Below are 24,617 nucleotides of genomic sequence, written 5' to 3'. Positions count from 1 at the left end.
GCTCTTTAGAGTTGTTGTTTTCAATCCCCCAAAGAATTTTGTTTTGAGTTTTATGCTGCCTGTTGTGCCATCTCCTGCTGTCATGTTGTATATCGTTTATTATTATTATTATTATTATTATTATTATTATTATTATTATGTTTTATTGTTTTAGCCACTATCATCTACTTTAAGGATCATTTGGTTGAAAAGCAGGATGCCAGTGGGAAAATACAAATCAAAATCAGATTAAAATAAAAAAAATACAAAATCACAGTGCAAGCCAAGGAATTGCTTATTCAGAAGTAAGCCCTAGGGAACTAAAGGAGACTTTTACTCGTAGGTACATGTGTATAGGATTGCGGTCACGAGGGGGGAAGACAAAATCTGAATGCCTCAAATAACCTGACTACATCTAACAAATGGATTAGGGTGGAGAAAGAGTCAAATTGTATGTTGACATACGCACTAAGAAATGAAAGGAGGAGACCTTTTTCACTATCAAGCCTCCTCCCCTGTATTTTTTTTTTAATGTGGTTGCGCGAGAAAATTATTTTTCTCTAGGCTGCTGCTTAGTTCATGAAAGCACAGCACGTACAGTTTAATGGAAAATAATCAATTTTTTCATCAGCTCACTCCTGTCCTCCTATTAATTCTCTCTTGAGGCACTAGTCAATTTCATCGCCACGGAGGCTCATCCTTTCCTGAGTGTGCATACAGCTCTGGCCCTGTAAAAGATTTATATCTTAAGGTTATCTTTCTAATTTTAGAGCCATAAAAAGGTGATAGATGTGATGAGGTAATGCTTTAGACGCTGATATGGAGAAATCCCGTGCGTTCACATCAGTCTTCTTTGAGTGCACCACTGAAAGGGAAACGTGTCCAAGACAACAGGAAATCACAAGTCACTCCATGTTTCTGATATAATCATTTGAAAAGGAAATCTAATTTTTTCTTAAGTGTTATTGGATTTACAGAGTAATTCAATCGCTCAATTGCACTCTACAAGCAAAGGAACTCCAAATGCAGCACCATATGTTGCTTGTAGTGGCCTCTCTGCCAAATTGTCTTGTTAAAAGGGCATTTTCTAACGGAAAAAGGTGCTCACCAGCTCAAAAGTTTTGTTTTTAGTTAAGAAAAAGAAGAAGAAAAGCTTTAAAATAGTTAACGTGGTTCCTCTAATTCAAGGTTATGACAGGCATTTACTAAGAGCTTATCCTGTTGATCATGCCCAAGCCATATTTTAGCCTCCATAGGACGCTTGCTAAGTCTCCAATGCAAATGCAATATTATGATAGTTCTTATGCAGCTTATGGAGAAAGACCGTGCTGCAGGAGATTTGATGTAAGGGGGAATGAAACCTTCCCTATTACTTCTGCAGATATTTCACCATCACCCAGAAATGACTTCACAGATCAGGACATTGATGTACAAGCTTGAAACAGGGGGGGAAAAAAACACTGGGCATTTTGCATCTTTGATTAAAACAGAGCACTTAACCTTGATGTGCTTGTTTTCCTCATGCAAGGAACTTCCTTGTATGGAGGGGCACTCAGTTACATGAGCCCTCACCTGCAGCCTAAAATGCAAGCTACCGCAGCAGCTGTTCCAGAGCGCCCGGCCAGAATTTCACGGCTAAGTAAAGTCACATTAAAGCTATTGACTTAACAAGGGAAGGTCACATCAGGTGACATTTTACATCAGATGTTTACTGTGAGCATGCAAGGCGTGCACAGACTCATCTGGAAGAGCTACTGGCAATTGTAATCTAATCTGGCAACTGTAACACTTATGTGCATAAGGTTTATGCTGCTCCACAAAGCCATCTTTTAAAATCCCAATTTTGCGCAAAATCATTTGTGCAGATTCATGCAAAATTCACTGGCTATGTGTTCACGAACATAGTAATGGTCTAAATTGCACTCATATAGTGTAAAGCCATCCAAGCTGATGGTCCTTACTGCAACGTCTCTGAGAAAATTTCACAGTTAAACTATGTGTGAAGAAGTCGTTTCTTTTGTCTTACTTGAATTTCCCAACATTCAGCTTTGTTGGATGGCCCCAAGTTCTAGTGGGATTACGGTATGTGGGATATTAGCTTACTGAATGTGGCACAAGGATGTCTCAAATAAAAGCAGCAACAGAAACACAAAGCTCCATGCACCAGTTTCTGTTTGACTCCAATTTACGAACATCATTTTACAAATTTATTTTACCAATTCTGCTCATAGTTAAAAGGCGAACCAGAACATGTTTATCCTCCGAGCCCAATAACCATTCAACACTCCCTCCTCCAAATGTGTTAAGGCTCCTCAGGTAAATGGAAACTTTCTGACTCGTGCACAGCATGCTCACCTGAGAGTTCAGCCTACCCAGACATCTGGAGATTGCCTGTATTGATTAAGGATATAGAACCACCATTTCTAGAGGTAACATGCATTATTCACTACTTTCAAAGTTTCAAAAGGAGGAAGGCGCGTAAGCCTTATCATGTTAAGAAGCAGAAAAACCATACTACTATAGTATGTGTGTGGGGGGAGGGGTAGAGAATTGTTCTCCACCAGTTTGGGCAATGTACTTGAGAGTATAGTAGCAAGTCAGTTTCAGCAGTGCTTGAGAGAAGCTGATTGTTTAGGCCCACACTGGTTTTGGCACTGACATTGCTTTGGTCACCTTGGCTGATGGCCTTTAATTGGAAGAAGGAAAGTGGGAATGCCAATTCTCCTTGATGTCTCAACAGTTTATCATTATGCATGGTATCTGGTGGGTTTAGGAGTTGGAAGCACATTGTTATAGTGGTTCCACTCCTACCTACTGGGCTGGTTCCAGATAGTAGCAATGGAGGACATCTGCTTAGCTGCTTGGCAAATATGCTGTGACATCCACGGGGCTCTACGTTGTCCCCGACACTATTTAACATCTATGGATTACTGCAATGCACTCTGCATGGTTCCGCACTTGATTACAACTTAGAACCTTGAACTGGTCCAAAATCCAACAGCCAGATTACTGGCTGGGGTTACATTCAGAACTAATATAACCCCTGGGTTAGAACAGCTACCGTATTTTTCTGTGTATAAGACTAGGTTTTTCCCCTTAAAATGATGTCAAAATTTAGGGGGTGTCTTATACACGGATAGTGTATTTAAGATTTTCTTAAATCTGAGTCCCCAAAAAATCCAGGTGGCGTCTTATACATGGGGGCATCTTATAGATGGAAAATGTTGCTTGCCAGTTTGTTTCTGGCCCAAATTCATGGTGTTTATGTTAGTGTTTAAAGCCTTAAACGACTCAGACCAATATCTGAAAGGTTTTCCCCTTCCCTATAGCCCCTCCCAGGTGTTAAGATCAGCAGAGGTGGCCCTCTTGGTAATTCCACTGCTCTCTGAAGCTGATGTGGGGTGACCTGGGAAAGGACATTCTTTGTAGCAATCCCCAAGTTGTTGCAAAAAAATAAATAAATCAGAGTTTTGTTCATTCACTCAGACAATCCCCCTCTTCTCCCTAATATGCTTTCATAGTTCTCTTTCCTGAATGTCTAAAGTGTTCTCTCCTTTCCCCAGTCTTTTGCAGGCTTCAAGTGGGAAGTAAGTAAAGCATTGTGTTCTCTTTACAACCTCTCTGAATTGGAGACTACAAGCCACCATCATTCAAGTTGCTACTGTAGCGGCTGAACATACAATTTAAATAAATAAAAAAGCAACAGAGAACATTTATTCATTACATCCAACAATGTATCATTAATATTTTAAATCTTTATAATGGAGTAGCAATAGCATGACAGTACACTTTTCAAAAAAAAAATGATACTTCCCACAATATAAGCCTTCACTAGGAAGCTTTGCTTTTCACTCTCACTACTAAGGAAAGCAACCATCTCTTTTTGTGTGTGCAGATTATAAAGTTGGGAGATTTCTCTGATAGTCATTTAGTAACTTATTAATAAAATTATTCTGACTACAATTATGATGTCTCACAAATTGATGAAAGTTTTTAATGAACTAACAGCCTCTAAAATGAGCCAACACCAATGCAATCTATCTTCTCAGGTCAGAGGAAATGGCTTACAGAATAAAACTAACAGAACCTTCCGCACCATTTATTATCAAGGGCAGGCTCATGTGAGAATGCATTGCAGAAGTCTAGCTGAAGAGTTCAATCGTGAACATTACCTTTTCTAAGTATAGCTATGAATACTTTTATCTCACGTACTTCTGTCTGGAGCGCTACCTCCACATGGCCTTTGTTTACATCATAACATGTCACAGCGACCTGTTCCTGTCAGACTCAATTCTAGCAGAATTCAACAGCAGTGTCAGGCATGCAAGTTCATCCTCCAAGCGACTTAGGGGTGGGAGCTACTCCAAACTGGCCCATGCATTAAGTTAAACAATAACCTAATAAATTAAACAGAATCAGGCAAAGGTTCTAGTGCTTCAGATGAAGTTACTATTAAATTCAGTAGCTCACGTTAAAGATTAATCAGACAAACTGATTATGTGACTACATAATATAGAAGTGTGACTGTGCTAGACATCAAGGTCTTTAATTTTAGCCACAGAAAAGGAAATGACTTAGAGTGTACTTCTGTTCTTCATGATTCAAAGAGGACATTTTAGGAGTTATTGAGAACAGGAGTAGCTACAGGGTTATGGGGTTCTTCAGGGGCAGCCTGGAAAGGCAGGAGGCAGGCCCCCCTAATCCTGCTTTTGGACCAAGGTTTCTAGTCTTGAAGGCATCCCTCCAGAGTCAGGAGGGAACTGCAAGTATTCCTCCCTAAGCTACCCTTTCCATTTACTTTATTTCCATTCATGAATCATCTCAAGACATCTTCAAGAAAAAACGTTTGGGAAACATGTATAGAAACAATTTCAAATCACATACAGGTACTGTCTGGGATAATATTTTTTTTAAACACCTTAAAATGCTTGTTGAAGGAGGAAGATGGGAAAGCCACAGAGGACAAAGATTTGATGAGATGGGAGACTGATAACGCAGGATAGATCCAAACTGTTTCCTAAGCAAGTGAATGTAAAAAAATCTTAGGAATAGAAGAGAGTGAAATTTGGAAAACCTTAGATGGAGGAAGTGCATCCCACTACAGGTGTCCCTATTTATTTTCCCTTTATTAAGAAAAACGCATATGTCCATTATTTGAGAGAACCACCTCTCTCCTTATGGATAGGTTCATCCTATCCGAACCCTGAGATCAGCCTCTGCGGCCCTTCTTCGTGTGCCTCCTCAATGAGAGGTCCAGAGTGTGGCAACATGAGAATGGAATTTTTCTGCAGTGGCTCCCTGCTTGTGGAATGCTCACCCCAGGGAGGTTCGCCTGGCACCTTCATTGTACACCTTTAGGCGTCAGGCAAAAAGGTTCTCTTCAACCAGGCCTTTGGCTGATGACATCCCATGACATTTTAAATGTGTTGTGGGAAGGAGGATTATTGGCTTGTTGTTGTTGTTGTTGTTGTTGCTATGTACTTTGTGGTTTTTATATTGTGATTTTATGTTGTGAACTGCCCTGAGATCTATGGATGAAGGGTGGTATACAAATTTTAAAAAGAAAGAAAGAAGGATTTCATTTATTTACAACAAATAGAAACTCCCACAGTACTGGAGGCATAAATCTCTGTCAACTGCTACTATACATGAACAGAGTTGACGGAAGATGCACACAGCAGATGGTTTGAGGACAAACATCTCAGCTTCTGAAATGGGAGGTATTGTGTTAGGTTTCTGCCCTTTCCCCCTTCTTGGACAGCCGTGGGAAACCTCCAGCTCATAGGCATAATAAAGCCTGGCATGGGCTTCTACTTTGGCTCACAGGGCCACTTTCCCCAAACTACGCCCACCTGTACCACACCTGGCATCCAATGTGCCATCAGGTGTGTAGCAGCTAAAGACATAGCTGCAAAGGAACCATCAGCAGACTTAAAAGTATGCTCCTGGCTGTTCTTTGGCCACCAGGGCTTCTTCTAAGTGTGAATCAGCTGATTGGCACCGATACCAAGGGAACTTTGTGATGCAGCTGGATCCTGCCCCAAGGGGCATGCTTTAAGTGTCGATCAGCTGATTAGTACTTATAGTAAGCCTTGGAATGAAACCCTTCCTTTGACTGTGCAGTTTGAAATTAAACTCTACAGACAAAGTGACATTTCTCTTTTTCAGACTAGCTTGAAATCAAACCTACTTGTAAAGGAAAAAAAAAATCTGACATCCATGGTGGCTTCAAGAGAGATAGATAGGTGAGTGGGCCACCCATCTGTCACAGTGGTTCTGGGGGGTATGTCAGAATCTGACCTGCCAACTGAATCTAATTGCTCACTCCACTTTAGGGCAGAGCATGGCAGCAGCTCCACACAGTTCCTTCAGCAAGCTACTGAAGCAGGATTTCCCCCCACGAGAGATAAGATCGTTTAGCCTTCAGTAGTTTTAAAAAGCTTTGTTAAGTCTCCATGTGAGAAGTGCTTTGAAGCAGCGGTTAAATTATTACTGAATTAAGTGAATGAGTCACCTTTGGTGGAGGGGAAATACTCCCTTTTGCTTTGTGTTAACGTTCTGTTATTATTTAAAGAACAGTAACAACAACAACATTCCTAACATTCAGTGATTGATTTCTTGGTTATGCTTCTGAGGAAGAGTGTGATAATTAATAACAGTAGTGAGAATTACTGCAAGAGTTACAGCACATGAATCTCAAGGGGTGTCCAGAGCACAGTCTAGTCCTCTTGTGCTGGATGAGTTTCAGTTGGTAAGGCTTGAGGACATGGGCAAGGTGATTGGAATAGTCAGGGCAGCCACTTGTATTCTGGACTCTTGCCCCACTTGACTGATGGAAAGCAGCAGGGAGGGGAAAGCTGGTTGGGCCAGGGAGGTGATTAATGCCTCTTTGTGAGAGAGAGGGTGTTCCCTGCCTGCTTGAAGGAGGCAGTGGTAAAACTACTCCTAAATAAATCCTCCTTGGACTCAGAAAACCTAAGTTACTACTGGCCAGTTGCTAATCTTCCCTTTCTCTGCTTTTGTAAGACTCGGCACTCAAAATACACAACAGGCCCTGACCATGAAGTATAATCAGGCAGAATCACCAGGTTCTGTTCAGGAAAATAAAACTATATAGAAGCCAGACTTGCAAGAAAGTATCTTAACAGAAATAAGCCAGAGCAGTCCATGTGGTACTACAAGTTCCATCCACATATAAAAAAACAGGGAAATTTTATTGCTGTTCCCCTTCCCTGCCCAATCATCAACTTGAAGACAACAGCAAAAACTATCAGCCAAGTTGTACAGAGGCAGGATATTTGCCCATCTAGCAGTACATAGGCTTTAAAAGGTTGGTTGGAGGCAAGAGGCATGCTGGTTCTTGTCCTGCAACTGAGAGTTAATGTATTATTTTGGGGAGAGGCAGTATAGTTGGCATAACTGCAACAGTTGAAATAATACTGCCAAGCATTGAACAAGAGATTTTACAGAAAATAAGCATATCAGATGGGGAAACCACTGAGTTGGTTTAATTGCTATTGTTGAGTCATCTAGTTTTGTACCTAGCTGCAATCATCAGAGGCGCAAAAGATAACTTCTAACCTGCAGGGTTCAATGTAATTATGGGAGGTAGTTTAAAACTCTTTGTTTTGGTTTAGGGGTTGGTTTTTTGTTTTTTGTTTTTTTGCAACCGTCATGAGACACTTCAGCAATGGACGTGCTAAGAGACTTAAGCTGCATGAATCATAAGGATAATGGCAGCTGTAAAAACAGATTCTGGAACTACACGTGCTCCACCATGAATAATTACTAGCATGGACCTGTGCAATCAGATTCCCGTTGTGCCCAGAAGTAATGAGACATTACTGTCTTGGCATCAAGCAATTTTTTTAAAAAATGGGTTAGGCTGATGGTTCTCAGACTCTGAAGCATCATGGGGGAGGGTGAAGCAAAGTGGCTTTCTGAAGGGGCAAGATCAATCCAGGTGTGTGCATGAGTTAACAGGAAAAATATGTGGTGGATGAAATGTAGCCCAGCACCAGGTACAATGCTTTTGATTAAAGCAATCCATTGGGCACAGGGCAAGCAAAATTGTATCGTTGTGGAGAATAGCCACTCCACCTCCCTGTCCAATCTTGACAATGGGTGATGGGCCAAAACATAGCTTGCTGCACCACCCAGCCAGGTTTCAGTAATAGGTACTAGATAGGCTCCTTCTTTCAGGACTTGGGAATCCTTAATTCCTTAAGTTCTCAATTCATTAGCCTCTGTGCTACACATTTATAACTTTTCAATGTGGAAAAGTATCTCCAACGGCACAGTGAAGCAACACCTGGCTTCAGGCAACAGCTATATTTCTTTCAAAATGCCCAATATGGTAAGGTGGGGTGTGTGTGTGTGTGTGTGTGTGTGTATAAAACAAAGGGAGTGGTTAGTCAAGACAATTTAACCATTTGCATTTCACCTCCCATGCAACTGAGCAGTAAGTATAGCAGCTCTCCCCCCCCCTGCAGATATAAGCTTCCACCATCACCTGCAAAGTTCTAGACTTGGAACTCCAGTTTCAGATGCAAATCATTCTTACGTTACTACATTTAACAACTCAATAATTTGAGTTGCTTTTGAAAAAGAGCTCATAAAAAAGAAGCAAAAAGAAAAAGAAAAAAAGAATCACCCTCCTCACACAGTTATTGTATATATGTGCATTCAACGCTTAAGAGAAAGAACTCGCATTTGATTTTAGCAGTCAAACGACCAGAACTACATGTTTATTCAGTCAAACCACATTTGCAAAAACCCTGGTACTGCTTTCTTTGACAGAAACCTGGGTCTGGTGAGAGGTGGGGGAGACAGTTGTAGAGGGAATGAGGAGAAATATTAAGAAATAAAAGTGCATTCTGTTTGGAGTCTTGCACCTCAAAATACCTAATACCTGCTGCCTTCAGACTCTATGAAAAACAGCAGCTGTTGAGAACAGAGTGTTGCAAGATTAGGCATAAGTTTTAAAATACTTGCTCTGTTTAAGCAGCATAAGGGGAGGGAAGAATTACCAAAGGCCCAGGGGCTTCTAGGTATGTAAGCAAAGTTTAAGAGCACCACTTGTAAAAGCAAAGCAGCAAACACACACACAGGGAGTTCAGATAGTCTTATGATAGTCATATGACTGTACCCTTGAAAACACGGTCAGGAAAGTGATTAGCAGCCTGAGAGCTTATTTGAATCCAGGCCATAGAATTCAGCAAAACTAAAAGGTCCCAGTGCTGAAATAACGATTTCCACTAGTGCAACATCAAAGCACACTGCACTGACAGTCTTGACTGTTTCAGTGAATATAGCAGCAGCTACATGCAGGAGAGTGCTACTACAACAATGCATGCAACTTTACTTTTAGTAATAAGAAACTATTACACAGAGGTGCCTGCAGCCTCAACGCTGACAATATTTTAAGCAGGCTTAAAAACCTCTCGGATCACTTTCTTTTAATGGCTGTTTTCTCAGAATTGGTTGCTTTCCTACGGATAGTGCTGATGGTTGAAAGTTCATTTATTTTGATATTTTTAAACTTTTCCAACTTGTCTATGTTAGCTCTTGTTATGCATTTTTATTTTTATTTTTTTCTGTTTTATTATGTTGTGAGTGGGCTAGGGTGGTGTACAAATGATTGTATAAATGATATAGTAAGAAACCGGGAAGGGTATTGTATCTTGCCAGGCCTGTGGTACAAGAATACAATGGACTTTTAAGATCAGACTTATATCTGCCAGTTTACATCTTACTGCTATCACTGAGATGCCTTGTAGGTCAGATTGGTGGTACTCTTTCCCCCAAAGGAAAGAGGCTGTATAAATAAGATCTGATAATGAGATCCAAACCATTAATTATCCTGTGATAATTCTGAAGTTTTAATGATGGAAAAGAGAAACACAAACCTGGGTCCATATGCCTGGAGCTCTTTCGGAGTCCATTTGGTCGTCTCTGTGTATTTGAAAAGCACAAGTTAGATACTTGTTTTGAAAACCTATTCCTATCCAGTTAGTCTCCACACTCCTTTGACTTTTGTTCAAGGCCTCTTCCTAGAAGGGCTGGCCCAAGACATTTTGCTGTCCTCAGTGGAAGCCAAATAGTGCTTGCACACTCTCCCTCACCTACTACAACAGTTACTGCCCCCCCCCCCCGTGTGTTCTATGTCACAGTGCCCAACAGGAGAAGCTGATGCAAAAAATTATAATAATCCCCTCTTCCTAAAATTTACTTTCAAGTTAAGATAAGACATATAAAAATTACAGACAAAGCTCACCACGTACAAAGAGTGTTGTTTCCCATCCCTCAGATGGACCATCTGTCATTAAATGTTTCTGCATAATTTACTTGGTATAGGCAGTGGTGAGCAGGTTGCATTTGTGTGTTTAAATAAGCAGGCAGCTACTACTCTGCAGAAGATGTTCTGCATGTCTGTTCTGCCCATGATCTCACTAAAAACGTGTACAGCTTCCCAATTCACATATAACTAAAGGCATTTTCACTTTCCGAAGAAGAAGAAGAAGAAGAAGAAGAAGAAGAAGAAGAAGAAGAAGAAGAAGAAGGCTTCAAAAGCTTCAATTTTCATTTACAGTGAAGCTCTAACTGACCACATAAAAGCGTATGAGGCTGTTGCATATGTAATTATAATAAAAAGTAATTTCTACTTCACTTTTATGTTCCTTGCTAGAGTGGAAGAAATGAGCTGCAATTTTGAGAACGTACGAAGGCCCTGATTATTTTGCACACTACATGAGATAATTCTGCAACAGCCGTTTACAGAAGAAACTTCTTTTAAAATATTTTTATTAACCGCCAAGGCAAGTTTGGGAGGAAGGGGAATGTGGAACATTACATAATGTTGCATAATAAATGACTACCTTAAAAGACCAAGCCAATTGCAGGGCCCAGAGGTGGCCCTGTACATTTTGGTGCTGAAGGCAGAATGTTCAGATGGGGGTTAAAAAACAAATCATCTTTTACTTTTTAACCACACTTGCCTGTTACAAGTTAGGAGGTACAATGTATGTTTTGAAACACTTAAAAATGCAACAAAATATGCGTTTTTGTAAAGTAATTAACAAGTTGCTGCCCTTTAGCACTATCCCAAACTCTATTGCCTGAGGCAGGCCAACTCAGCCTGCAAAGCAGTGGTGATGGCTTCAGCAAGGCCTCCTCCACCAAGCTCTATGGAGGAGAAATGCTCTCAAAGAACATTCAGTAGTTTCAGCATCACATCACCAGACATAAGAAACGTCACGTGCAGGCAAAGAAAACTCTGGTCAAGAGTGTGACACAAACAATAATACAATGTACAGTTAAGTAACGCTCCCCATGCAGCCTTTTCATTATCTGCATTTAACCAAGCCCCACATTTCAGGGCAGTGTAAAAGGATACAAGAGAATAAATGCAACATTGCTTTCCAAAACCAAGAAAAAAAGAAACCTTTCTGCAAATGGACCAAAAATAACACAGTATTCTGGGATTATTGTCATCTCATTGAATATGTGCCCATTTGCACATTACCATTCTGTCACAATATTAAAGATTCTCCAAGTGATCCCATGGCAAAGGATTCAGCTTCGGAAATCGGCATTTGACTGCACATTTTACGGCACACAGATTGAGAACTGCTGAACTTTATACTCATGCATTACTCTTACATCAGTAGGTTGCGAAAAAATTAGACCACTTGTAATTCTTCTGCTAAATCCCATGGTAGTTTATCATACTGAACCATTACTTGGTTTTTTTTAAACATGTTCTGCTAATGTCTTGAACACCAAGGAAGTCTGGAGAAAACATCAGCCCCATGAAATTAATAAGAAATCTGGGGCATGAGGCAACTAAAGTCTCCTTGTATTTTTCTTTTTCTAAAGAGTATTATATGCTATCCCCGCTGAAACCAATGGGACTTGAAAATTCTTAATCTTGAGCAGATTCAACACTTTCACTATCCTTTTAATCCAATTTTGCCAGAGCACTAGCACTAAAGCCTTAAGTGATCCCAGCACTAACACCCAAAAAATGAACCGTTTTAGATCAGCCACAAAATAAATGTCAACCCAAACTTCAAAAAGTTACACTTACCTCATGCTTCAGGGTCCCGTGTTCTGAAACCAATGTAAAAATTGGCATGGTCAGAAACTGAAAGTTCACTCCGTTCAACAGTAATTCCTTGCTGTGTGGTTTGGTGAGAGTACACGGAGCTGCTTTGTTTAGCTAGCTGATACCTGTTTTATGCTCCACCAGCCCTGGGGCTCAGCTCGTTATTTTGCAAACTGTGCTCACTTAGTTTTATTGGCTCAGGTTAAGCAGCACTGAACAGCCATAAACAGATTCAAGTTTATGCTTAACTCTGACGACACGCAGCTTTCCAAACCTACAGATCAACTATATACATTCTGAAATAGTTCGATGAAAGGAAAAACTCAGACTTTACAGATTCAACATTTGCACTGCAGTGCAAGACTTCAGGAGACAACATGGGAACTTCTCTTCCCAAGGGAAATGAATCTGGGAACTATTACGTCAGAGAATGTAAAATCCTTATTTATTTTGCTTTCTGACAATAATGTTTTCCAGGACGTTTTTGCATTCATATCATACAATATATTGTGATGCCATGGATACAGTATTCCCAATAAAATAACTTGTTATTCTGGAAATTGGACTCTTATGTGAAGTACAAGTATACATAAAGCAGTAGCAACAAATACAATTACTAAAGCTGTACTTTTCATTGCTGGAAATCTTTTGAAAAGTCAAGGAAACTTCAGCCATATGAGGTGGCGATGCCCATATGCAAAAGTTTATCAGAAGAATATGAACATTTTAAGAGAGAAATTATCAAATAACACTATACTATTAGACTTCATACCCATTTTTCAGCCTACACAGGAGTTTTAATATGAAAGGAATGTAAGGTTAGTTATATATGGTAACGGCTGCTAGTTTTTTTTACTAAATATTGGAAACTGCCAACACCAAACTTAAATGTTTTTGTAGATATATAACAGGTTTTTATAGATATAGATATATATATATATATATATCAAAGGAGAATTGTCAAAAAGTTTATGGGGAAAATGGCCAATGTAAATTGATTTTTGTAACCTGAATTTATTAATGGTTAAGCTGGCAATTATGCTCTAATACGCATAATTTTGAAAAGTGTTTTAATAATGTGTGGATGTTACTTTTAGGTTAGAGTGAGTTGCATTAAAGCTGCAGGAGCAGCATTTCACTTGCACAGTAGGACTTCCCCCATGCTCTCCTCTCCCTGCACACACACACACACACACACTGCTCCAGAAGGTCTTTCAACACCTTGGAGCAGATTATCAGGGTGCATAAGGAGCTGCGGGGGAGAGGAGGGGGAAGTCCCATTGTGCAAGTGGAAGCCTTTTGTGTGAGCAGAACAGCAGGAGCGAATACAACCCAGTGTCAACAAACTTTTGAAAGCATGCTACAAAATTAATCTAGTTTTACCTTATTTTTTTCTAAAGTGTATTAATTGTAGACACCCTCTCTTGTTTTGTTTTTGTTTTTTTAAATTAAGACACGGTTACAGGCTGGTCTACTACCCTTGCATAGTCATCACTTACTGAAGGCAGCATCAAGTAGTGACTTGCACTTCTGTTTGGACAACCATAGATAGTGCACCACAGATAGCCCTTAAGTATCACTTCTTATTGCCGCAAATACAATGGCCTGCATCCAAATAACAGAGGAATCAGTTTTGTGAATCCCAAGGGAGTTTGAATTCACATTTGTCAAACAGTAGTACTCTCTGGAAGGGAACTTCAGAATCAGATTGCATCATGGCACTGGTAGAAAGGGGGGGGGGATTCAATCAAATATCTCACCGGCCATACCCCCAAGCCATTTCTGCTTGGAAGAAGGGAGAAGAAGCTCTAAGTTTTGCAGATGGATATCAAAAATTAAGAAGAGGTTTCTGGCTTTCCGAAGTAGCTGTAAATATTGCTTAGTACTAAATTGATGTTCTGCAGGGCCAGGGCTACCTTCTCTCTTTCAATTCCAAGTGTATGTTTATAAAGTAGATATTGCAAAAACAAGAATCTGGACAGAAAGGAGGAAAAGAAACCAGAATTCTGCAGTCTTGAAGCAGTCTTGTTGTAAGGTTGTGCTGGTAGCTTTGAGGCACTAATCCTGCTTTAAAGACAAGCATTGTCTTATTGGTATGCACATATATACACACACACATACATACACAAACAAACACCCACACACCCGCCACACACACACTCTGCTTATATACATGTAAATCAACAAATGCTGCAAAACACACCCGAAGAGCACAATCATATTTATACTACTCAAAGATAAGCCCCACTGTATTCAATGGAGCTTTCTCCATAGTAAGTATGTTGAGGATTGCAGCCTAAGTCTCCAAATACTATCTTGTCATAATAAAACTGATCCTGCAACACTACTGTACCAGCTTCCCACTACTTAGGAAAGTGGAGAGTTTGAAACAACACTACTGTATTTCTTATAAAAAGACAGAGAAAACTAAGGAAGAAACTGCATGAGCCACATCTTAAGATGGCCACTCCTATGAACAAAGTTCAACTTTGGGAATTTTTTTTTTAATGTATGCTCAGAGTATACAGTCCAAGACATGAGTGGGCCTGCCCTCACTTTGTTTGAATAGCTTATCTTGAAATGAAGTACAACTCATGCTGTTTGGCAATACATATTATGTAATGCAACTGCTAGATCTGTTTATTTCCAGGCAGGTTTCCAAGTTTTATCCCTGCACTTTGCCTTACTGAAAACATAATACTGAATAGACCACTTTGGAAACATCAAGTCCAAACTGGTCTTAAGAACATGAGAATCTCCTTGCGGGATCACACCACCGACTTAGCGATCCATCTCTCTCACCTGGCAGCCAAGTGCCCTTAGGACACAATGTCTCAAATCTCAACATGGCAAACTTAAAAATGCATGCCCCCATGACATTTTAGATGTACACATAAAACCACAACATGTATGCACAGCCAAACACACACAAGGCCATGGTTCTGTGTTGCATCTGCATGTTACTAAAACAAAGGAAGGCATGAGGGCAGCCAAGCTGGGCTAAGGGCCAGTTCACACATTACATTTGATAACTCAACGTTTGAGATGTTTCAAGTGTATGTGTGAAAGCAGCCATGTGTTCACCATAGGTGTAGGCTCACAATGGAACCATGAACTGCATTTACACACCGAGGCAAAAAAAACCAAAAACCAACCAAGCAGATTTGCCTCTACTAATGTATGGATTGGCCCTTACACATGGCAGCTACGAAGACTGAATATTTCTACCTATTCTTGTCAACTTTTAGCTCTACATTCATCCCTCTTAAACTGTAATACAAAAGGATACATGCTGATACTACCTCTGATTGAATCAGATTCATCTTACCACTGGTCTGGTGAAATATGACTCCATCAACTTCTGCAGGATTAAATCTTGCCAAGGTACATTCATTCACCTTATCACATAAACTTCTAATTAAAAGTTCAGGAAGAAGGTTCCACTTTCCTTTCTTTTCCTGTTATCTACCTGACAGGTAACCAGGATGGAAAGTGGTTTGTGTGTGCGCGTGAGTGCGTGCGTGCGTGCAATAAAGCAATCAGTGGTTCTGCAAAGAGTTGGGGAGCACCTCAGCCTACACTTGAGCAACAAGTTGCTGAAACAGAAACCCTATTAGCTCCTTGTATCACATCCTGACTCCTGCTGTACAGGCTCCTCTTTCTGGTCATCTGCAGACTTGGCATTGAAGATGGCAAAGGCCAGACCAGCAACTCTCTCCCTTGCAAGCTACCAAGATGGCACAAGGAATAAGAGGTTTCAGTCTCCTTGCCAGAGCCTCTAGCTTGAGACTGGTGCAGCCTTATGCAAGCATCTGCTATTGAACTTCATTTTGGGATGCAAACAGATTTTCTAATCAGAAAACGCAAATATCATGCAGGGTTTTTTAGCAACCCTCAAATTACTATATATGCCTGGACAAAAATGCATATCAATTACAGTAACCACCCTGAAGCCCTGATTAATGAATAGAATGACCAGATTAAAAAAAAAAAAGTTCCTATACCTATAATAGTTCTTCAGAAGCAGCAATGTAAGCATGTGAAAAGTTGCATCTTCAGAAATTATCTTGGGCACAACTATTAAAAGGTACAGCAGCCCTGTACTTATTTGCATTTTGTCACCCTATCAACTATACTAAGGTTTGCATATTCTTCCCAAGTCCTTTTCAGGGTGCAATTAAACCATTTCAGCTTGAAGGCTAGAGGCACAGATCACACATAGACAACCTCGTGGATTAAGGAATTGAATAAATTATCATTTTACAACAACAAAGCGGCAATATGTTCTTTTTCAACTTTATTTAAAACCTCTGTCCAATTTCCTAAAATTAGAAATGCATTAAAATGACCTAATCATGAACATACTTAGATTGTTTTATCGAAAGCATAACGGTTTTCAGCTCTGGCATCTAATCTGAATAAAATCTAAAGGGAAGTAAAAAAATTCAAATGCTCTCCACAAAGGCCTGGTCTGGACACAACACTAATCTATAGTTTATTTAACCCTGAGCTTATTGTTGGCTTACAAACCTTGGTTTGTTTTAACTATGGCTTCGTGTTATGTGCAAGCACAGTACCTTATCTGAATTATGGTTTGTCTGACTACCCTACCCCAGCCACACATGAAGCTACAAGAAGTGAGAATGCTGCTGCTACCTATAAATGCAGGCTGGTGGGTGGAGCTGGTTATCTCTGTTGTATTTCAGTATTCTAGATCTGCTGTAATTTACTACACTACCCACATTATGTTGTTCTCGTTTATAGTGATGTTTTAAGAGGATCTCTTATCTATTGGTTTTGAGTTATTTTAAATGTGGATTTTTACATTCTTTTTGCATTTATTTGTGATTTTTATGATGCTGTAAAATGCTTAGAGATTTCTTTGAAACATGGAGTGGTATATAAAATACCTAAATAAATAAAGCACAGCATGAGGCAATAGCAGCTAAAACAAAGCAAACTTGGGAAAAAACAAGTCATGGTCTGCTTCATAATCTGTGGGAAAACTTGTGGTTAATTTGTGGCTTGTTAAAAAAAAACCATGGCATAGCATTCTGTGTGGACCTGGCCATTATGTCATGCCCCTGGGAGTGATAAATCAAAAGGAAAATGCTATGAAAATTTCTTCAAAGGGAACCTTACATAATTATAGTCAAATGTCTTATATTACTTTAGGACAACATATCCATGTTGATAAGAGGCAGGAAAGTTTATTTTTTTTTTTTATAAGAATTTATTGACATTTTTACTTATAACAACATACAACCTTAACCACACCTACATTTATACACATACAAAACAAATACAATTACACATCTAATACAAAAATTGCCATGATTTTCCTTCTTAATTAGACATCTCAAAAAAAAAATTCCTTTTTCCAATCTTGACAGTTGACTTCCCCTGCCTTTTCACCTTCGAGTTTATATCCATAATCTACTTTTTAACCTCTTCATTTAAAAAATTAAACTTAATTATATATATAAAGTAAAACATTCATCTTAATCTTCATCTTAATCTTAATCGTCTTAATCTATAAACTTAAACCACTTAAATTGACTTTATTTATACTACATCCTCATAAATCCTCACAAATCATCCTCATCAAATCTATCTCTTCTATCCTTTGAACTGCTGCTAATAACATAAAAACTTGAAATATCTCTTTTCATATTCAAACAAATAATAAAACAAACTATTGTTGACAGTGTTCACCCTCCGATTTCAAAATACCATAACAGATTGCTTTAGATTTTACTTAATACTTCACCCCACGCCCCCTCTGTCCATTCTTCTTCTCCTGATGGCATCAGCACTGAACTTCCATGCAGCTTCCCTCTCCAAACGTCCACAGATCCAGGCACAGTCCAAAGCTCTCCTTGCCACGAGCTCCGAGGTATCCATCTCTTCCTCTCTCAGCTTCTCCGGTTCTTTGTAACATTCCTTTTCTTCTTGTAAATACCTTAATTCTCTGTCCCTGGCCCCCGAGCTCACATCTCGGGGACTGGATATAGCAAATCTTGACATCGCCTTGGGGCTGCCACCCCCAACAAGCGAATTTCTTCTCCGAAGTAGCTCACTCATTTCTTTCCATCTTTCCATCCACCCTCTCAGCTCTTTGACGAGATTTTCTTCCAAAGTGTCAAAAGTTTTGTAAGCCTCCTCTGTGGGCAGTTGGTTCCATTTCAGACCCCCACACAAGACTTTGACTTTTCTACAAAGTAATTCCACATTCAAGGCAGTGAGCCTTTGTTCATCTGTTAGTCCAGAGTTCAATACCAGTTCAAGGACGAAACCCAACATACTGGCAGAGGAGGAGGAAGTGGGTATCATATTTCTTCTCCTGTCTCTTTGTTCGTCGCCATTTTCCTAAGCTGGAGCGCAAACACCGCAACTTTAAATGGAGATATTTTCCGCTAGTTAGCTTCCCAAGAAAAAAGTTTGCCAGTCTCATGTATCGATTTTAAATACTTTGTAACCAGTTCTGTGGCAGCAATCCCTCAAATTGGTTAATTTCTTAGGCTCGAAGGGAGGGAGGCAGGCTGCCTTTCTCCTTCCCCCCGGATCGTTCCAAAAACACGATTTCTGCCAAGATTATTTACTCACGACCACCGGGTTCCTTTAGCTCCATTCTTCACAGGTAGAACTTAGACGCTCACCGCGGGCTTTGCCGCCGCATTTGCATCCCGGTTGGGGCATATCCCCGTAAGCCCGGCTCCGTTGTCCCTTCACCCCCACTCCCCCTTTACAGGGGGGGCAGGGGAAGGGTTCGGAGCCTCCGCGGGCGCAGCCGGGGAGCCCAGGGTGCGGGACGCTCTTCCCGCACCCCAACCGGAGCCGCGCGCTGCGGTAGCGCGGCTCCTAACCCCCGGGATGGACAAGGCGCTTCGGACCCGAAGCAGCCTTCGACCACCCGGCGATGGCGTCGCCGCCGGAAGTCAAGAGGCAGGAAAGTTTAATCAGGGAAGTATCTCAAATATTTTTATTTTCAGGGATGGGGTTTTTGAATTGCGATAGCTTTGAAAATCTAACTTTCCCTACAGCACTGGGTAAGTCTGGACCCATTTTGAGTTGAGCCTAGATATGTAAGAAGGTATCATTTTCTGTTCCACCATTCCCTATATGCAGCACTGTCCATTCTGCTGCAGTTTGTCTTCTTCCAAAAACTACATTATTTGTCTTACTGTTCCACTATGATGAAATTTCATCACTTACTTAAATGCACAGTTAATTACATAAATCATATTGTCATCACATTACTGTCGCCACTGATTCCAGCTACATACACTGGCATGTAGCCCCTGAATCTCTGTTGCATGTGGCTCCCAGTGGAAAAAGGTTGAACAGCCCTCAGTTGTGTGTGGGGATCTGGACCTCCACCAGAATTCTGAGGCGCCTGGACTGTAGCTATCCCACCCTTGCTGTTTCATGTTGTAACAGACTGAGGTAGAGCATGAGACACTTAACCGCAGGGTTGTAGGTTTGAGCGCTACGTTGGGCAAAAGGTTCCTGCATGGCAGGGGGTTCGACTAGATGGCCTCATAGTCCCTGCCAACTCTACAATTCTATGAGTCTCTTATTCCAAGACTTCAAAATGCAATTATAATTATGCTTATAAAAGATCACTACAAAAAAATCTGCAATGCAACGAACACAAATTAGAAGAAAATTAAGCCTTAATTATAACTGGCAAGCTTTATGGCCTAATTAAAAAAATTATCCCAAACAATAAAAATGACTTACCACCCAAATTAGCTCTGCCACAATTGTCTAGCCTTCCCAAACATTCTTTGTGGACTCCAGCTCCGCACTTTGAACATAAATAGCCTTGACAAAAAGTTCCCCTGCAGTACAAAGTAAGACAGTGGGGAAAATTAGAAGAAAAAACTTTTGTGTACAACCATGTTATTTGCAAGACAGTTTGGAAAGTTGTATTCTGTAGACTCCAGCATGGGCCAGGAACTGGGGGGAAATAAGTCTGGGTTCAGATACCACAACAAGCCAGACTCTGCCTTGCTTCCCAGCAGCATAGCAACAGAAGGAGGGGAGGAGGAGCAGGGGGAGAGGTTTTCAGCACTGTGCACTAACACTCTGTGTGTCCACATTAAACCATAGTTTGCTTTTGACTATGGTTTAATATGACATTCAAATCAGGGCGCAGGAATTCATTATTTCTTTTTTGCTTTCACATAAATGCACTAGATCATCACAATTTCTGTATTACCTTCCATAACCGAGAACACATTACAATAGAAATACATTTTTAACGTGCAATAAATCTTTCAGGAATGATGAAGAAAGAAGACATGGCTTATCTAAGGAAAAAATAACTTTATGGCTCATTAACAATAAAGGCTTCTTGGAGTTTGGGGGCCACCCAGCTGAGGTTCTACTCTTTATTCCACAAAGAGTAAATTGTGTTTAGTAATAGCCACATGTTGCTTCAAACTCTTCAAGGAATGAGGCTCGGTGGTTTTTCATTTCCATTGACTTTAACCGACCAAAATCTTTTCATAGACACTTAACCTTCCAATCACCTCTCATTCATTGAATATTCTCTGTGTTCTGGCCATAGTACAGTTTACAAAAGAATAATTTCTTTGGACCACTTGTGGAGAAAACAGACTGCAAATAAAGATTGTGGCTCATAACAATGAGCAAGCTGTCAGAATGCTAACTTCAGGAACACCGTGAAAAAAAACCTTTTGAAACAGAAATAATGAAAGGAACAGAGTGTTAGGATCAAAAGAAGTTGCATGTGTATGCAGAGGAAAATTGAATAAGTAACCAGAATGTTCATTATTGCCATTCTAGAGGTGACAAGCCACTTTTTAAACTTAACAACAGCTTGGCTCCTCAGCATTAGAAATTACTAAAAGAAAAACCATTTTTGTGTGTTTCTGGTTATCCAGAAACATGCTACTTCTTTGGGTCCAAACTTAGGTCTGAAAATTCACACTAGAAATAATTATGGCATGCAGTGGATACAAATTACAGCTACAGAGCTTTTAAATGATGTAGTGCTAGAAAAACTAAAGTTCATTTTGGAACCTTTCCACAGCTTACTCACCTATTTGGTCTGCTTTTCATTTTAAAAAAAGATTGTTGGTGGTTATATCTAGTAAGTGATCTACCATTTTTGTTTTCACCATTTCTACTTCTTTTCTAAATACAGAAGCTATTTTTACAAAGCACCAGTTTTTTTTTAAAAAAAAAAACTCTTTCAAATTACCACTAGGAAATTGCCAGCTTCCTTATTCTAAACGAACTCTTCATTTTCCAGACCACAGAGATGGAGGGCCAGGTTCTATAATAATGCTGTCAGCTCTGCTTCTATCAACCTTCTATCAACCGTCACATGACAGCAGTCATTCCACCATGCTACAGTAGAAATGTGAAGAAAAGGGATGCAGGGCCAATAGATTGGCAATGTTTGGGCCCGCCTATCCTTGAACTGTTTCCATCTCAGTTCATCATTAGAACTTTTAACTAAGCACTGGTACCTGAATTCACTTATTTCCCTCCACTTGCCTAATACATTTTCCTTTTATGTTGTGTTTTTTAGATTAGAATCCCAAAGACATGGATTGCTCTGTTGTGATTTATATGTAAGGCACTCTGGGAGCCCTTTATGGCTGAAAGTGAGAGTAAACATTTGTGCCTTCAATAACTGTGGGTTTCACAGTTATGAGCTCAGACACAGCAAGGATATTATGCATGAAAGAAGGGATGTAGCATTAACATTAAATAGTGGGATTTCTCCATCACTACCTCATTCACTCCCATAAACTGGAAAGCTTTTTCTTTTCTTTTCTTTTCTTCTCTTTTCTTTTCTTTTCTTTTCTTTACAAACATTTTATTACAGCTTGATAAAAATTTGGTAGGAACTCCATGAGCAACAAAAAAATTGTTCTACATACCCCACAAGCCACCAGTTGCACAGATGGGATTTATCCATCAGCAAAACTATATATTTAGCTGCAAATACTCATGCAGTTTAGACACCACAGCCAGATTTATCCTGATACTGAATTATCAGTTTGTGCAAGTTGGATTTTAAATCCTATCAGTTTTTAACATGAGACCTTGTTCTAGCCAGACAGATAATTTTAATTAATTTATTCAATGCAATAGTTTTTTCCCAACTTTGGTGTAATTCTAATTATTATTCAGCTCCCTTGACGCTTACCTCAGAAGCATCTGACAGACTTTGCAGGATGTTACACGAGTAAAGGTATGCATTTTGAAGTTATGAGTATTTGTTTCTCCATAATGCGGCCTTATGTTGGACCTAGAAAAAGACAATTTTTAATTCAATATTTGTAAATATTTGCAGAGCACAGAAACCAATATTTTTGTTGCGGTGCTTAGAGCAATAAAATATAGTCCATGATAAAGCTGAACAAAAGGGGCTGGCAAGGAGCTTCAAAAAGATCTCTCCAAACCGGGCATTAAAACAGCAAATGTGGTTCAGTTTAAACAAGCATAAAGTGGTGCATCTCTGGGCGATATCAATGTCAGGAATGGGCCAGCCCAACTCATGTCTGCCTCTTGGCCTCCACTTCTGCTTCTGGACTTCTCTCCACCATAGAGTCTCCCTGATCATTAACCCTGTTACCTCCTCAGTTTCTGACACCTCCTCCTCTCAATCTTCTCTCTCTTCTCACTCATTGTTGCCCCACCACCAATCCCCTGACTCTGAGACTTCTTCCCTTGGGGAAGAAGCTGGTGCCTCCCACCATCCCTCTGCGTACAGCCGGCCCATGACAATCAATACAGATACTGATATTCTTCAAATATATGCAAACACAGTCTGAACTAGCAGGAAAGAGAACCGGGGGTTGTGGTGGATAGCTTGAGAAAATGTGCAGCAGCTCTGAAAAGGGTGGATTCCAAGTTAAATTGAGTCCTGCCAGAATCTTCCATAGCTGTGTAAACAAAGCTATTCAGCCCTGGGTTAGAACTGCTCCAATTTCTACCTTTCCAGAAATGCTACAAAGACATGCAAAATATTTCTAAACATTACACCAAGAGCCATAAACACAGTCTTCCTGACCTTAAAGCACTGTGAAGGTTCTTCAAAGGCCTCGCTCTCACTAGCCCCTTCCTGCTCCATCTTCAAATCTCCTACTCTTCTCTCTGGTTCCTGTTGCATTGCCTTTCAGCCACATTGCACCCCTCGACTCTCATAACGTCCTACTGAATTATTCTGATAGATCTGTTTCTCGAACAGGTTACTGTGAACATTCCAGCTTCCTATCAGCTCAGCTAATCAATGTTAGAAGTTTCACTGCCATTAGCACAAAGCAATATAGATTTATGCAAAACATATAAAGAATCTGAATTGAGTAGAGATTAATCAGAAAGAAAACTCATACAATATGCCTGGAGGACATTCATTATGATGATGTTTCTATTATGGTAAAAACAATGCCAAGAACAAACATTTGCAGGCAGATTTTAGTCACATCTAATATTGAAAAAGACATGAGAAAAATATATACAGATAAGTCAAAATGTTATGTTTGGAAATGTCCTGTTCACTGTTTTCCATCACCTTACCACCATATCCTGTAGCAGTGTCTATAAAATACTCAAATGATAACTGTTTTATGCTTCTGTTTATGTAAATTTCTCAAATGCTGCTCATTCTTGGAGTCATATCTCATATGAGCCTATTTTTAATGCACTTATTCCTCTTAACTACAACATTGCCTGTTTGTATTTCAATAGTTTATTGGTTAAACAGGGGGCACAAGACAATAACGCAAATAAGAAACGTATCAGTGACTTTGTCATTTACTCCAGTATGGATTTTCCAGGCGAAAGCTACATTTGCTCAAATTGTCATCTGCACACAGACCTGTCTAAATAAGCAATTGGAAATGAACACACCAGCTGCTAATAGAACACATTACCCTTACGTGTGTGACCTACATGTGCAATTTTTATAATGCCAACATTGATTTCAAGTCACAGTAAAATGTAGTTTGTGTCACAATGTGGAACATTTATTTTATAGCTTTGTGTTTCGCCTTTATCACATTAACAAGTGAGTAGAAATATTAAAAAGTGTAGGACTACCAAAGTAATATGCAGAAAACTAATTTTCTCCCAAGCTCATTAGGCATATACATTTTGTCTTCACTGTTGAAAAATGTAGAGTGGGAGCATGGATAAACAATGAATTTTTTGTCATAGAAATTCCTTCATGATTCTATAATTCTATAATTGACAAGAGATGACACATGGGATATATGAGGAAGAGGAGGAGGAGGAAGAGGAGGAGGACAACAGCTTGGGTTCATCCTGATCTAGAGATCTACTGGTCAGCTAAGCTACACAATTTTGGGCATGCTCTGAACTAACAGCACAAAATGCTATCTTGCAAGAGAAATTTGCAATATGCAACAGCAAATGTACCCAATAACAAACATCAACAACATGTCATTTTCTACTCGGCTTTCCAAGACTTGTTTCTTGAGTTAGGTCTCATTGAAGTGGCAGGCATATGGCTGGGCTGTACGACTTC

The 24,617-nt window shown here is 39.9% G+C and overlaps 1 protein-coding gene across 6 annotated transcripts in view; it reads right to left on the bottom strand.

The window, feature by feature from the left end:
* VAV3 (vav guanine nucleotide exchange factor 3) overlaps positions 1-24,617 on the bottom strand; it is a 154,945-nt gene that overhangs the window by 36,434 nt on the left and 93,894 nt on the right. For all 6 annotated transcript variants that reach the window (XR_004426799.1, XR_004426800.1, XM_033151475.1 and 3 more), the window contains exons 16-19: positions 22,275-22,376; positions 19,829-19,929; positions 12,068-12,090; positions 9,888-9,933 (exon numbers count right to left, since the gene is read on the bottom strand). Coding sequence is in view for 4 of the 6 variants with exons in the window: in XM_033151475.1 (XP_033007366.1) it covers positions 9,888-9,933; positions 12,068-12,090; positions 19,829-19,929; positions 22,275-22,376 (272 nt within the window). In the remaining 2 variants the exon portion in view is untranslated. The remainder of the gene's footprint in view (positions 1-9,887; positions 9,934-12,067; positions 12,091-19,828; positions 19,930-22,274; positions 22,377-24,617) is intronic.

This window comes from Lacerta agilis, chromosome 6, assembly GCF_009819535.1.
Source record: "Lacerta agilis isolate rLacAgi1 chromosome 6, rLacAgi1.pri, whole genome shotgun sequence".
Classification (NCBI taxonomy): Eukaryota; Metazoa; Chordata; class Lepidosauria; order Squamata; family Lacertidae; genus Lacerta; species Lacerta agilis.
This window is presented reverse-complemented; position numbering and strand designations above follow the sequence as displayed.